The sequence below is a fragment of the Sus scrofa genome, chromosome 5 (assembly GCF_054392235.1).
Source record: "Sus scrofa isolate SSC_HxYL_T2T_F1_AM1 chromosome 5, Sscrofa_HxYL_maternal_Yorkshire_Landrace_v2.0, whole genome shotgun sequence".
Classification (NCBI taxonomy): Eukaryota; Metazoa; Chordata; class Mammalia; order Artiodactyla; family Suidae; genus Sus; species Sus scrofa.
The window spans coordinates 82,671,418-82,687,176 of NC_139387.1; the positions used below are offsets into that span (position 1 = coordinate 82,671,418).

At 39.6% G+C, this 15,759-nt stretch overlaps 1 protein-coding gene across 4 annotated transcripts in view; it reads right to left on the reverse strand.

The window, feature by feature from the left end:
- NELL2 (neural EGFL like 2) overlaps nucleotides 1–15,759 on the reverse strand; it is a 333,105-nt gene that overhangs the window by 133,736 nt on the left and 183,610 nt on the right. For all 4 annotated transcript variants that reach the window (XM_084957200.1, XM_021092577.2, XM_084957201.1 and 1 more), the window contains one exon: nucleotides 15,174–15,299. In XM_084957200.1, the coding sequence (XP_084813326.1) occupies nucleotides 15,174–15,299 (126 nt within the window). The remainder of the gene's footprint in view (nucleotides 1–15,173; nucleotides 15,300–15,759) is intronic.

A 15,759-nucleotide genomic window follows, 5' to 3' on the forward strand; every position in this document is an offset into this window, starting at 1 on the left:
TCTCTTAGTTGTTTATCACTGGACCTGTCAGATTCTGCATCAGATTCTGGAAATGTGGGGAGCTTTACTGCAAAAGGAGGGGTATTGTCACTAATCATTAGGTGTGTAAAGAGAGGCCAAACAAAATCAAAAGCATCATTAATAGCCACGCTAAAGCCAACAGCCCCTGGCCCAGCTCCTCTCGCAGAGGACTTGCAGTAACACAGCCTCTTTTGCCGATTAATTCAAAGTGAAACCCCGTAAACTGAATCTAGGTGTTATATTCTCTTAGATAATCACATTCTATGTAATATCCCGTCATCTCCTTACAAGTCATTGGCTGTCACTTCCTTTCGAAAGCTCTTACAACCAGAGAATAGACTGGCCATTAGAAAACAAAACAATATCCATTATTCACGACAGCTTTACTTCCATGAACCTTTGCTACTTTGTCAACAAATTTTATGTATGTTTTGGTTCTAAATAATTTGTTTTGTATAAAATTTGCAATGAACTCAATATTTGGAGTTTTAAAAATTGGCCAACCATCTGACACTGTGCTATCACGGTATATATATTCTGCTTGTGACATGACTATTTAAGGTTATTTAATTTCGCAAGGAAAACCAATAGAGATGAATTCAAAATTTATTGAAGTGTCTGATGGTTCTTCTGAGGTTTATTTCCATGTGATTTATGGATTTAGCAGGAACATGACTCACAAAAAGCCAAACCTTTGACATTATTTCTATATTAAAATCTCCATGGCTTAAGATGACCATATTTACGATCACTTTATGATGATAAATCATAGGCTGCAAACTAATAACACTCTAATTCATGAGTCAGACAGACAAAAAGTAAGTAGATAAGGCAGGCTGGCTACAGGAATTCTGCTATTCAAATAGCAGTTTCTTACTAGAACTGTGAGTTTCAGTGACTGGGAGCTGAGGGTTTGTGATGAACTGGGGTGGGGGACCCTCTTCTCCTAAGAGGGCTTCTTCTACTTAGCTTCATCTGATAGTTGAGGTGCAGTGTCTCAGATCCAGAAGTAATGGGGAACATTCTGGAAATCGGGCTGGAAATCCAGATTTCCATAATGAAATCTTTTCACTGTTTAAATGTTGAGTCGTTAAAATGTTCCCAAAGCCAAATACATCGCCTCTAAGAGTCAATGCTGGTCACTAATTTGTGACTCAGATATAGTCTCACTGGCGTGGAGCCTTCCAGAATTAACAGGTCATTCTCATAACCCTGCACTCCATTCCAAAGATCTATGGCAGTAGCCATGCCTCAACAACTAAGTTTACAACACATTTTTAAAACAGTGCTTTCCAAATTATTATCTGCCAGCTTTCTTCATATTGTGAAGTTCAGAATCTTTTAAAAAGTAGATAGATGAAAAACATATGACGTCATCATTGGATTTACTGTGCCTGGGTAAATGTATTTCTTCATGATGTTGTGCGATTGTACATGTGTTTGTGTTCATTAGAAGCAGATGAGGAAAATGTTTTTAAGATAGTGAGTATTCTTAACCTTTGCACCAAAACCAAATATGAAAAAGAGCAGCTCAATCGTTACAGTGAGGAATTCAGACACAAATATGAACTGGATGCCCTCTGCTTAATACACTCTCTCGAACCTTCCCCACAAACACCAGACTTGCTCTGGGATTAGTGGAATTGAACTCTTATTCCTTAACAGTTAAAAAACAGATGGGGAGTTCCCGTCGTGGCGCAGTGGTTAACGAATCCGACGAGGAACCATGAGGTTGTGGATTCGATCCCTACCCTTGCTCAGTGGGTTAAGGATCCAGTGTTGTCATGAGCTGTGGTGTAGGTTGCAGACGCGGCTCGGATCCTGCATTGCTGTGGCTGTGGCGTAGGCCGGTGGCTACAGCTCCGATTCGACCCCTAGCCTGGGAACCTCCATATGCCGAGGGAGCGGCCCAAGAAATAGCAAAAAAAAAAAAAAAAACAGATGGGAACTGAATATCACTTTTATATTTTATTTTTATTTATTTATTTTTCTTTTTAGGGCCATACATGTGGCATATGGAAGTTCCCTGGCTAGAGGTCGAATTGGAGCTGCAGCTCCTGGCCTATGCCACAGCCACAGCAATGCCAGATCCAAGCTACATCTTTGACCTATGCCATGGCTTTCGGCAGTGACAGATCCTTAACCCACTGAGTGAGGCCAGGGACTGAACCCAAATTCTCATGGATAGCAGTCAGGTTCTTAACCTGTTGAGCCAATGCGAACTCCTGAAAATCACTTTTAAATACAGTTTTGGGAGTTCCCATTGTGTCTCAGGGGTAACGAATCCAACTGGAACCCAGGAGGATGCAGGTTCCATCCTTGGCCTCACTCAGTGGGTTAAGGATCCAGTGTTGCCAAGAGCTGTAGTGTAGGTTGCAGATGCAGCTGGGATCTGGTATTGTTATAGCTGTGGTGTAGGCTGGCAACTGCAACTCTGATTTGACCCCTAACCTGGGACCATCCATACGCTGTGGGTGCAGCCCTAAAAAAACTAATAATAATAACAATAATAATAATAAACACAGTTTGGGACAATTCAACAGTGTTAGCTAATAATAATAATGTATTAGTTTTCCATTATCACTATAACAAATTACTCTCAGCTCAATGGCTTAAACTATATAAATTCATGATCTTAAAGTTCTATAGGTCAGAAGATGCCCAACCTAGGTCTACCAGCTAATATCACGATGTCCATAGGGCTGCGTTCTTTTCTGGAGGCTCTGTTAAATTTTCTAGCTTCCAGAGCTTGTTCCTCTAGAGGATATTCCTGCCCAGGGCCCCCTCTCCATGTTCAAAGCCAATGATGCTGCAATCTTCTGACCATCTTGCTATAGTCACATCTCCATCTGACATTAGTTGGGAAAGATTCTCTTTTAAGGACTCATGTGATTAGACTGAGCCCACCTGCAGATGATCCAGGATAAGTTCCTTTTTTCAAGGTCTTCAACCATAATCAGATCTGCAAAGTCCCTCTTGCCATGAAGGTAACATATTTAAAGGTTCTAGGAATTAGGTTGTGGACATCTTTGGAGGGACCACAATTAGAAACAGTAACAACTGCTAGGTGGAAAGACTATGTCCCAGCTGTCATGCTGATGACCTAGCATGTATCATCTTATCTGATTCTAAAAACACCATACAAGCATGTAATATTATTCCATTTTAAAGATGAGGAAACTGAGGCTAAGAGGTCAGGCTAAATTGCTCACAATCACAGCTAGTCCACAGCAGAACAAAGACTCAAATCTAAGAAGCCTGAATGAGCTAGTATCCATAAACTAAAATGCCACAAAATATTCATGGAGAAGAAAGGGCCAGAAAGAAGATTATGATTTGATTTGGACCAAGCGAAGGAAAAAACCCTATGGCACTCTTAGCCATTTCCCATCTTGTTTTGTTTTGTTTTGTTTTGTTTTGTTACTGTTTTAGCCATTTCCTGTCTTACTGTTCTTGTATTTAATGGTATGTACCTGCAAATTACTGTATAAAAATGCCTCAGGGAGTGACTTACTGGTTATGATTTTGTTCAAGAAAAATTCTAAATTCACTTCTCATTAGGTCACACTGAAAATATGCTTTCACGGAGTTCTGACAAAGCATTCTGTCTTCTTTGAAGTGAAATTTCTTATCACCTTGATTCTATCTCCCCATTGATTATTAGAAGTATCATCAATTTAATAAATAACTTCAAGAAGAAAGAAAAATAAAAACAAAAACAAAGTACAACATTGACACTTCAGCATGTACATCTCAATTCGAAGGTGTACAGACTAAATGAAATGTTTTAGGAATCATAAAATATTTCTGAAAATTTGCACAGGGTTTTCTGGCTTTATCGCTAACAATTCCATTCACACTAAACCGGCTATTATACAACTTATAGTTTTGTATCTACCTTCTTCCAAAAATGCCTTCTCTCATTTCTTCCTCTCCTGAAATATCTATTCATCCTTAAAAACTTCAATTTAAATGTCACTTAGTGATGTCTGCCCAAACCAGGCTTATACCAGCTTATTCACTGCCTCTTCTGGGCTTTCCTTAGCTCTCTGCAAATTCCTTTGTTAGAGAATGTAATGTAATGTACAGTAATGATTCATTTACACCATCTCCATCTATTAAACTGGACAATAACCCTCCTGTACACCCTGATCAAAGCTCTAGTGTCAAGGAAAGTTAAGCAAAATAATGACCCTTAGGATCAAGGACAGGAATTTAAGGGAAAGATGACATCCACAAGTAGGAGCCCCTCATTACATGGAAACCTGAGATGATTTAATATATCTTAGCATATGTTACCAACCTTCTGCTGATATGAATAAGCATCATGACAGTCCTAGTTTGACCTCATAGGGTCAAATACTCTCCTACCCATAGGAAGGAGCTAATGATGTCAGTCTAACATCTACTCAAAGAACGAGGAAGGAGGTGGTCTTTTACCTCTCCCCACCTTCCTTGGATTATAAAAATGTATCCCACCTAATTCTCAGGGCAGAGCCTCCTGGCCTGTCCACTTGTATCTCTCACAATCATCCTATCTATCTTTTTTTTTTTTTGCTTTTTTTAGGGCTGCACTTGTGGCCCTCAGCCATAGCAATGCCAGATCTGAGCTGCACCTGTGACCTACACTGCAGCTTGAGGGAAGGCTGGATCCTTAACCAAAGAGTGAGGCCAGGGATTGAACCCACATCCTCATGGATACTAGTTGGGTTCTTAACCCACTGAGCCATAACGGGAACTCTCAAGTACTATCTTAATAAATCTATTTCTTGCCTATCACTTTGTCTCGAGCTGAACTCCTTCTGTGCTAAGACACAAAGAACCTGAACCTCAATAAGCCCAGATACCACGTGAGTGACTCTAATTAAAAACGTAACTGTGGGTTCAAGTCCCAATCTGGGTTCTGGCTAGGTTCAAGTCAGAGGCATTTTTGGTTTCAACCCATGACCTGAACATGACACTGCAGAGGCACCTTGGACTAGAGAGGAAGAAAGAACACCAAAACAGAGCGCTGTCACCAGGAGGTTACATACCCACTGAAAGATTAGATCAGCGGCAGAACCAGAAGATGAATTCTGTCCCATGGAGCACTGGAACAGTGAAGAGGCATGGGGAAGGTCAAACCTTCATTCTGGCTAACATGACAAAGCCAACCATCAAGGAAGGAAATGAAAGGCATTCATTAAAACCTCAGCTTCCATAATCCTATCCTCTACAGGTGTCTGTTGCTAAGACAGCACAATTATTACAGTCCTGGCATGTATAATCTTTTTATTCTCCTATGTGAGTTTCAGCTCTGTGCTTTTCACATATTAAAAAAACCCTCATAATAAAACTCAAATAATAGTCCATTTGGGACAAAGGTGAATTAGCGTTTAGCAACCAAGTCAAAGCAGGTGAGGCTGGCTAATGAGGCAGCTCCCATCATCCCTGTGCTCAGGTGAGCTTGCACAAAGGCAAGCTCGTGTGGACACACACCACCAGGTGCTCCAACAATCAAAACATTGCTGGGCTGGAGGTCGTACATGGATATGAAGGCTGTGCTGAGATGCTGCATAAAGGCCCTGACAGGCCTGGAAACTGCTGTATCAGGGTGGATGATACACCCCCACTCACTGACAGTCAGGTAGCACAGATTCTTCCAAGCTTTTCATGTTGAAAAAGGCAATTCAACTCCTGGAGCCTTTGAGCCTGTTCCATTTTGAGCTGACTGCTAATTGTATCCATGCACATATGTGTTTCAGAAAAGAGATAAGCAGATGGCCTTGGCCTCTTCACCAACCGCACCAACACGTTTCACTTCTGTTCTCTGCAAGTTTTCAAAACGTGGACTGAAGTTTTTCTAAACATTAACCCTTCCTGGTAACCACAGTGCACTTTTATTTATTTTTTTAAGGCTGCACCTGCAGCATATGGAAGTTTGCAGGCTACGGGTCAAATCTGAGCTGCATCTGCTGGCTACACCATAGCCAGGATCTGAGCCACGTCTGAGACCTATGCCACAGCTTGCAGCAACACAGGATCCTTAACCCGATGGAACCGCATCCTTATGCATACTAGTCAGGTTCTTAACCAACTGAGACACAACAGGAACTCCAGCGTGCATTCTTCTAGAGAGGTTTTCTTGACTCTGTTTGTTCAAAAATAGCTTTTCATTTTAAATTCTTTGAGTCCTGAGGCTGGGTATTTTAATTGGCTTTTGTGATCATGTTTAGACTTTCAAGTTACTCAGTAATAACTACACAGTGTAATAATATACAGTGAACTATAGGAGATGAATGAAGCAGCTTCTCGCGTGAAGGGCCATATTTTAAATTTAAAAACCTAAAATCTGATTTCTCATATTTTATAAAATATGCCACAATTGTATCGTATTTTGTAATGCTGATTCCAGGAAAAGAAAATCTGGAGTGGTTGCTCATAAAAATGCAAAAGTCTTTCCCAATAGTCATGGCAACTAGTGGCTAGATGGTAGGATTGTCTGATTGCTGATTGTGATTCTTTAGAAAAGAAATCCACATAGAAGCAGTCAGGCTCATAAAATCTGCCCTCCTCAAGAACTGCCCAGACTCACTAACATTTTGAGGTCAGAGTCTCTGCTCTGGGCAGATCAGTATCCGCAGTAGGGCATGGATGTAGCCATCTAACCCCGGAGCATCTCCATTAACACTCACTCACAAGAACAATAGGAGGAACCTCTCCAATCCCAGAGGTGCTGCAGATCCTTCTAGGGGAGTTTTTCTAACTTCCAGAGAAGGAGCTAGTCAGTTCCACCAAGTGTCTCTTCTTTTTTTAAGTCCCTATTCACAGGTCCTTAATAGGTGTGTTGAATAAATTTAAAAAAATGTTGAACCCATTGATCCAGCAAAGCTATCTATTTACATTAATAATAAAATAACTCAGTTGAAAAGTAACCAGAGAAAAGCGCTCAGTTGAAAGGGCCTTAGGGAAACAAGACATTCCTTCAAGAGGATCCTTTCTCCAATCATAACAGCCACAACAACAATAATAGCAGCTAGCATCCACTAAAGATTTCTTTTGTGCTAGCATTTCACTAAAGATCAAGAGCCAAGGCCTTTTATTACTAAAACGACTTTGTTTATAATTAGGATTTTTGTAAGCCCTGTTTTTTGCCATTGTTCTCTGATCCGTGCTTCTCTGGCCCCCATCCTCTCTGCCCTTGACCACAATATTCTTACTTCCTTTACTATTTATATACCAGTAATTATCACAGTACACACAAGGAATTATCTATCTTCCTCCATCCTTGTGATTTTGATAAATCCACTGAGAGCTATTTCTAAACAGTTGATAATAAAGTTATTGTACATCCATACAATACATTACCAGCTTCCTTTTAAATTCTTTTTGAAAGACTGTAGAATAAAAAGGAATACTCTTATGCTGCCTTTCCAAAATAACATCTCTTTAAGCCCCCAGAATACTCACTCAGGTAGTCAGTGTAGGAGCATGGGCTTCATGCATTCTTTGATATGGCTATTGATTAACATTTGTGGTTTAAGGGCTCCAGAGAGTAAACACCCCCACAGGCCTTGTTTACTATGGGAAGTGTACCTACGCCCAGCCCACACGGACCTTAATCTCTAACCCACTCCTCAACTGACAGAAAAGAAATGAGAGGAATGGAGACTCAGTCGAAGGGAAGAGAAGCGCAAAGAAAGCATAAAACTTACGGGACATTTCCACCCTAAAACCCCTATTGAACAAGGACTGATAGAGGTAACTGGGCAAGGCCAATGGGAGAAAACACATCTTTCTGGACCCCATGTGGGTACCCCCCCATCTTTAAGGGATAAAAACCCCTATAGGACAACAGAGAGCTGGGCAGGGGACGAGGACAATGGCAACGACCACGACTTCCCTACTCCCAGCAGCAGCCCTGAGAGCTATTCCCTTTCCTGCAATAAAGACTTTGCTTGCTTGCTGTCCCTGTGTTTGTGGAGTTCATTCTTTTGATAGGAATGAAGTAGACACAGGTATTTTTTAGCAGTCCCAATAAAGGACCACGGATAATGAGGGAAACTTAGGGGACTTTGAGAGATCACTGGAAGTAAACAAATTGCTCAAAACCCATCAGAACAAGGCAGCTTTGCTTCATGAGTGGAGCCTTGAGAATTGCCTCAGGTCGTTGGGTGGGGGATGGGATGAGGCCTGCATTCAGATTCAGACCAAGGGCAGGAGTCTGAGGACCACCCTTCTGTGGATTTGAATACACACCTTGCCTGATGTTAAGGAGGAGCTACTACTCCCAGAAAGGAAGAGGCAGGCTTTTCCAACCCCGACTCCCCTTGGCTGATAAAAACTGTAGCCCACCACATCCTGGGGCAGAGAGCTTACCAGCCTGCCCCCTTGCATCTCTCACAAGCGTCCTATCCTGATAAATCTATTTCTTGCCTATCACTTTGTCTCTCACTGAATTCCTTCTGCGTGGAGACGTGAAGAACCTGAACCCCAGTGAGTCCAGACACGGGGTGAGTGATTCCAATTTAAAACCGTGGGTTCAAGTCCCAATCTGTGTTCTGGCTAGGTTCAGGCCGTTAATACTGTCAGTTTCATTTTGACTGCTTGAACAAGAACCCAGATTCCGGTAACATCTTTCTGGCATCATAAGCACTTTAAGGAAATTCCTTTCTCCAGCCCTGGCTGATAGGGAATTTAAAAGAAACACACACACACAGAGGAGACAGCTATGTGAGGAAGGGGGATGCATGGGCTGCAACTGACTGAAAATCTTGGCTCCAGATGCCCAGTAGTAAATCCTCTGTAAATTTCTGTGCAGGTCAATAGCATCCAAAACTCTTGAAAATGCTAGAAAACCAACAGTAATAAAGTCTGACAAATAGGATTGTAATGAAAACCTTAAAAAAAAAAAATTCAGTATTGACCACGTTAGAAAAAAAGAAGTAACTACAACAATGAGATCATAAAATAAAAGCACAGGGAGTATTTGATGCTATAAAAAGTTAAGTACTTTAAGTAAAACTCCTTGGGGATCACCGAAGGAGGTTGGTTCTCTCTTTAACAACACAAATCAAGTATCCAGTAGAATTTCTTGTGCTGAGACACGTTATGGACCATCTGTCATATGTGACATGGACCAAATCCAGCATTAGAAGCTCTGGAATAACAGAAGCGGTCTGGGTCAGTGGAGAGCATCCTGGGGAGGCATCAGGATAGCATAATTTAAGGGGCCCTAAAAAACCCCTCTGCCACCTCTGTGAGGTCTGTGATTTTACTGTTGGAGAATCATTCCCCTAGGTTAAGCTAAGAATGGGTTTGTTTTGTTTTGTTTTAATTTCTTTTATTGAAGTATAGTTGGTATGCAGTGCTGTGTTGATTTCCGCTGTACAGCAAAGTGATTCATTTATATATATATATATATATATATATATATATATATATATATATTAATTCTAGAGATATTTTTTTTTCTTTGTCCATTACACAAGACCGTTTCAAAAAGAGATGTCTAGCAAGACTCAGAAAAATCTGCCCACTTTAATTAATGCCTATCTGAGCAAACCAGGAAAGGTATTAGTCCAGATAAATAATCAAGAAACTTCATTATTTATAAAAATTATTTTTGCAATCAGAGAGATGGAAGAATGGGCTTCTAACATCTTGGTTCGTAGAATCCAAACTCTTTTCCTTTCCTTCCCTCTGTCTTTTCTCTCCTTCTTTCTTCCCTTCTTCCCTCCTTCCCCTTTTTCTTCCTCTTCTCCTTCCTTTCTCTTTCTTTGTAGGTGCACCCATGTTTTCCTCTAGTATAGGAAAGGATAGATGCGACGACAGAGATTATGAACAATTAACTAGGGAAAAAACACCCTCACTGGAAGGAAAATTATATTAATGAGTTTAGAAGAATATAAAGTGCCACATCATTTGTGCAAATGGTGCAACTGAGTCATCAGTGAAACCATATAACAGAGCCAGAAGCTCAGAAAATGGCAGTTACTTTTTTTTTTTTTTTTTTTTTTGTCTTTTTGTATTTTTTAAAGGCCGCACCCACGGCATATGGAGGTTCCCAGGCTAGGGGTCTAATTAGTGCCGTAGCCAACAGCCTACGCCAGAGCCACAGCAACGCAGGATCCGAGCCGCGTCTGCGACCTACACCACAGCCCACGGCAACGCTGGATCCTTAACCCACTGAGCGAGGCCAGGGATCCAACCCTCAACCTCATGGTTCCTAGTCGGATTCGTTAACCGCAGAGCAACAGTGGGAACTCCAGAAAATGGCGATTTCTGTTTCTTCTACTGACATGAGTTAGAATGATTACTGTAAGATCTGTAGGGGAAAAATTCCTCTTGGAGTTGAAGCTAATGAAGTGAAACAATCTACAGAAAGTACTGAAGATTATAAATTGAATAATGTATTTCTAGATAAAATATGAATCTTTTCTCCTTACTTATTTGTGTGTGGTCGAAAATTAAACAAATGGTGAATAACATAAGAGCTAAGAAAAAGAAGTCTTATTTTCTGGCCCCGTTTTGCCTCTCACTAGTCATATGACCACAGGTAAGGCAATTAATTTCTCAGCCTCAGTTTCCTCATTTGTAGAAGTTAGGAGATTAGACTAGATTATCTTTAAGACTTCTTCCACCTCCAGAGTTCCCTCTATAGTGCAATGAGATTGGCAGCATCTCTGCAATGCCAAGACACAGTTTTGATCCCCAGTCCACCACAGTGGGTTAGGGTATCAGCATTGCTGCAACTGTGGCTTAGGTTGCAATTGCAGTTGGGATCTGATCGCTGCTCAGGGAACTCCATATGCCACGGGGTGACCATAAAAGAAAAAAAAAAGCCTTCTATCTCCAAAATTCTCTGATCATGAGGGAAATACAATTCAAATTACTTGAAACTGTAAGAAAAAACCAAACAAACCTGCAATTCTACAAACCATGGAAGGTGATTCTTCTGTAGCATACGTAATTTCTTTGCCAGAGCTCAAGGTTATAAAAGTGAAAAAAGGCTTCTTTTATTGATCAAAGGTCTTGACTATAAAGTAACTTGTATTGCATTGGATTCTTCTTTAAATTATAATGTCTTGATTAATTTTCAGATGGGATAATCACATTTGAAAGGCTGCCAGGTACAGTATTGACAGCATCAGGGTTTTTTTTTTTATGTATTTATTTTTTATTATAGTTGATTTACAATGTTCTGTCAATTTCTGCTGTACAGCAAAGTAACCAAGTTATACATTTATATACATTCTTTTTCTCACATTATCCTCCATCCTGTTCCATCACAAATGATTAGACATGGTTCCCTGTGCTGTTATACAGCAGGACCTCATTGCTTATAGTGTCAGTTGTTATGCTGTGGAAGGTCGCTCTTCAATAGGAAACAGGGGCAGAGGCACAGGGCAAAACAAATTCAGACCTTTGAGAGCTCAGCCACAAACATCAGAGAAGGGCTATGCAATGGTATCTTGACATTTATTCTGAAGGCCTATTCCTGCAAGTATGTGAATGTCTGTTTCTATAGTTCAGAAAAAATAAATCCCAATCTTTATCAGAGAAATAAGGTCCTACTCTAGTCTTTCCTCTTTAAATGGAAGTACAGAAATACTGGTGCTAAGTTGGAAATGCTGGTACATCACTAAGGAAATGCATTCCCTTATCTGCCAGATCATACAATTCCTGGCTCTGGTTCCTTAGCCAAAAAGGGCTCTTGCAAAGGTACAGTCTAGATTGTCTTCGGCAATAATGCAAATCCTTCATCTGAGATGAGTCATTTCCTCAAGCCTCCTGTACAGATGCTAATGCTAAAGTGTGGAGGGGAAATTCAAAGAGGGAGAATTAAGATATTCATTGCCTTTATGGGAACCCTAAGTATGTGCTGATTTTGCATGTCTAGCATAAAGTGCTTTGTCAAAGATCACCTGACTCTGGAGCACAAAATCAAATCCACTCATAGTCCCAAGAAAATCCAACTTTTATGTATGGACTGTAAATTCTCAAATTTGTAGACCTACATAGAGTAGATAGGAAATTTAAGGACAAGAAAGTCCTTCCTCTTTAAATGGAAGTATAGAAATAGTGGAAATGCTGTTACATCACTAAGGAAATGCATTCTGTTACCTACCAGTGAAATTCCAAGCTTAGACAAAAAAATCATGGCCAAAACAGGTATTCTTACAAAGAAACACACACTTCATTTTTATCATTAGATACTTTGAAATCTTAAGGGGAAATTCAGTCTAAGTAGTTAGGAAACAAACAATAATATGTGGGACTTTATTTGGAAAGAAATCCACTGAGAGAGGTAAGACCAAAGCAAGAGATGCTCTGTAAGGAATGACAGCTGAACCAGTCCTTGGATTTACAGCCAACAGACAGGATCAGACTGGCAATGAACTTCTTGAAAATACTCCCTGAAGAAACACCCCTCCTTCAACACTACGTCAAATTTTCTGTCATGCACTCTTCCTACTGGTCTCAAACAATTTTTAAGATTATAAGAAAAAGAAGAATAATCATTAGAATGTATAAAAACACACAAAACTTTTTCAAGTGTCTAATGCTAAAGAATCTGAAGACTCCTTAAAATTGCTAGCACTCTTATTTCTAATGAGAATACTTGGAACTGTCACTTAGAGAGAGTAGTTTTATCTTAGACAGTTTTTTTTGTTTGTTTGTTTTGTTAACCATTACATTGGAACTCAGATTTATTGATATTACCAATATTACAACAAAACTTTATTTTATTCTTCATGTATTCTTCATGTATTTATTACAACTTGTTCTTTTTTTTTTTTTTTTCTTTTTTCTTTTTAGGGCCGCACCTGTGGCATGTGAAAGTTCCCAGGATAGGGGGTTGAACTGGAGCTGCAGCTTCTAGACTATGCCACAACCACAGCAATACCAGATCCAAGCCTCATCTGTGACAGCTTGTGGCAACAGTGTATCCTTAACATGCTGACCAAGGCCAGTGAGCGAACCTGCATTCTCATGGCTATTAGCTGGGTTCTTAACCCTCTGAGCCACAACTGGAACACCACGCCTTGTTTTATTATATTTCTTTTTGATTTGATAAATATCTCTGTGGCGCTCCATCAAATACTTTGCCACTCTGTGTGATTACATATTTTCTAATGAAAAAGCGTTAGAATTGTTACCATAATGTGAAAATGTTTAAGATGAACTGACAAAAACAAACAAATAAGCAAAAGAGTATTTGTAAATCCACCAGCGATTCTATGTTAAACATATTTTCTACCTTCAGGATATCTCTGGTTATTCCCCATAGATTGGGAAGTTGATGCTCATCACATTTTATTGTCATCGTTTTGTTTTTATGTAAATACTACATTTGAATTTAGAGGAAGGACCGTCCCTTTGTTCTGTCTAATAAACAGGGAATCAAGTACAGATGATCCTCACTTACGATGATTCAACCTCTGACTTTTCAACTTTGCAATGGTGCAAACGTGATATGCGTTCAATAGTAAGTATACTTTGAGTTCTGAATTTTGATTTTTTTCCCAGATGAGTGATATATAGTATGATACTCTCGCAGGAAACTGGGCAGGGGCCATGAACCAAGTGTATATAATTGATACACTTAAACTGCTCTGTTTTTCAGTTTCAGTACAGTATTCAATAAATTACATGGGATATTCGACACTTTAATATAAAATAGGCTTTGTGTTCACTGACTTTTTTTTTCCCTCAATTGTAGGCTATCATAAGTATCCTGAGGTAGGCCAGGCTAAGCTCTGATATTTAGTAGGCCAGGTGCAGTAAATACATATTCAACTCAGGATATTTTCAGCTTATGATGGGTTTATGGGGGCACTACCCCATTGTTCAGTTGCGGAAGATCTGTAGTAGGCAGTGAGGTCTCTGTCATGAAGACTTAGAAGAGGACACACTAATAAAAAGGCATAAGGTAACACTTTTATTACAGATTCACGTTTTTTTTTTTTTTTTTTGTCTTTTTTGCTATTTCTTGGGCCGCTCCTGCGGCATATGGAGGTTCCCAGGCCAGGGGTAGAATCGGAGCTGTAGCCACTGGCCTACGCCAGAGCCACAGCAACGCGGGATCCGAGCCGCGTCTGCAACCTACACCACAGCTCACGGCAACGCCGGATCGTTAACCCACTGAGCAAGGGCAGGGACCGAACCCGCAACCTCATGGTTCCTAGTCGGATTCGTTAACCACTGCGCCACGACGGGAACTCCACAGATTCACGTTTTTACCTAGAATTGTTATAAAGTCTTTCCCTGGAAACTTCTAATATTGTTTATACAATCGCATGATAAAAATTACAAGTTGGAGGTAGAGTAAAAATGACAAAAATGTTAAATGTTCTCTATTTTTATTATTCTACGTTTTCCTAAAATATACTATTTTATGTTTCTTTTTTTTAAAAAAAAATCCAAAAGAATGTTTTATTTCACAGCCACATTTCTTCAAACCCCAAGTCTGCAAGCTACTCTGCTAACACCATTTTCTTTCATATTCTATAGTTTAAAACTTATAGAATATGAAGTGAATTAAGTTCTTTTATCCTAGGACCAACTTCAGACACTACTAACACTCACGCTATCCCTGAGCAGGACTCTGTACTAACAGGAGTGATAGTTCATAAAACAAACATAAGCAAAACAAGAAGTTTGTAGTTACTACAACAAGAATAATGCAATTACTCAACTGCATGTCCCAGAAGTATGAAGGAGCTTTCCCATTTCCTAGCACTCCAAAGAATCTATTTCTGAAAACATCACATTATTTACCTCATTATTCCTCTATTTAAGAGTCTACTGTCATATAAAAGAAATCCTATTTAGGGGTTGTTTCTCAGATTTGCCATAGACTTCACACAAGTTTTGAGTATAAATACTACTTAAATATAAAATTAGTATCCTATTGATTTTGTTCTTTATATTTTCTTTCTAACAGGGAGTGTAAAACTTCTCCAGGGCAAGTAGATAGCCCTTTCCTTAGATCAGATTCAGAATTAACTGCTAAACCAAGAAGACACATTTTTGCTTATGACTTGTTTTGTTATAAGAAGGTATTTATGGCATGTTTCTCAAAAAAAAAAATAATAATAAAGTTGAAAGAATCTTTTAAAAGTAAATTTAAGGCACAGAAAGTTTTATTTCCTAAGTAGCCTGTTTACCTGTACATGAATAGTCATCAATTCTGATGTATCCAGTTTTGCAGATGCACATGAAGGAACCCGGAGTGTTGACACACATCGTGTTCTCACGGCAGTAATGGCGCCCTTCAGCACACTCATCAACGTCTGTGAAGAAAGAACAGGGCAGAGAGGTCAATGGTGGCCGTGATTCTAGAGATTCTCTATAATTTTCTTTGAAGAGGAGAGGGTGATACTTACTAATTGAAAAGTATATTTTAAAAGTGTTCAACATATCTCCTTTAATAGAAGCACTTGATGTTCAAGTGACAGAAACTATAGTATTTTTTCTTAAAAGTTCTTGCTGGAGTTTCAAAAATGTGTTTATATTTCGACTTGCATCATTCTAAAATATATCTAGAAATATGCAGTCCAGTCATCTACCTTTGGTAAACTGTTTGATAAAATGAATCAGGGAGTAGAGACTGGACTGCCTTAGAGTCTTGGAAGCGTCAATCACTGAGCCTCCCACATATTATTTTTTGATTCACTGGCTATTCTGTACACTTGGGAAGACCCTGCAAGAGCTAAATATAATATTCAATACACACCAGAATTTAAAAAACAT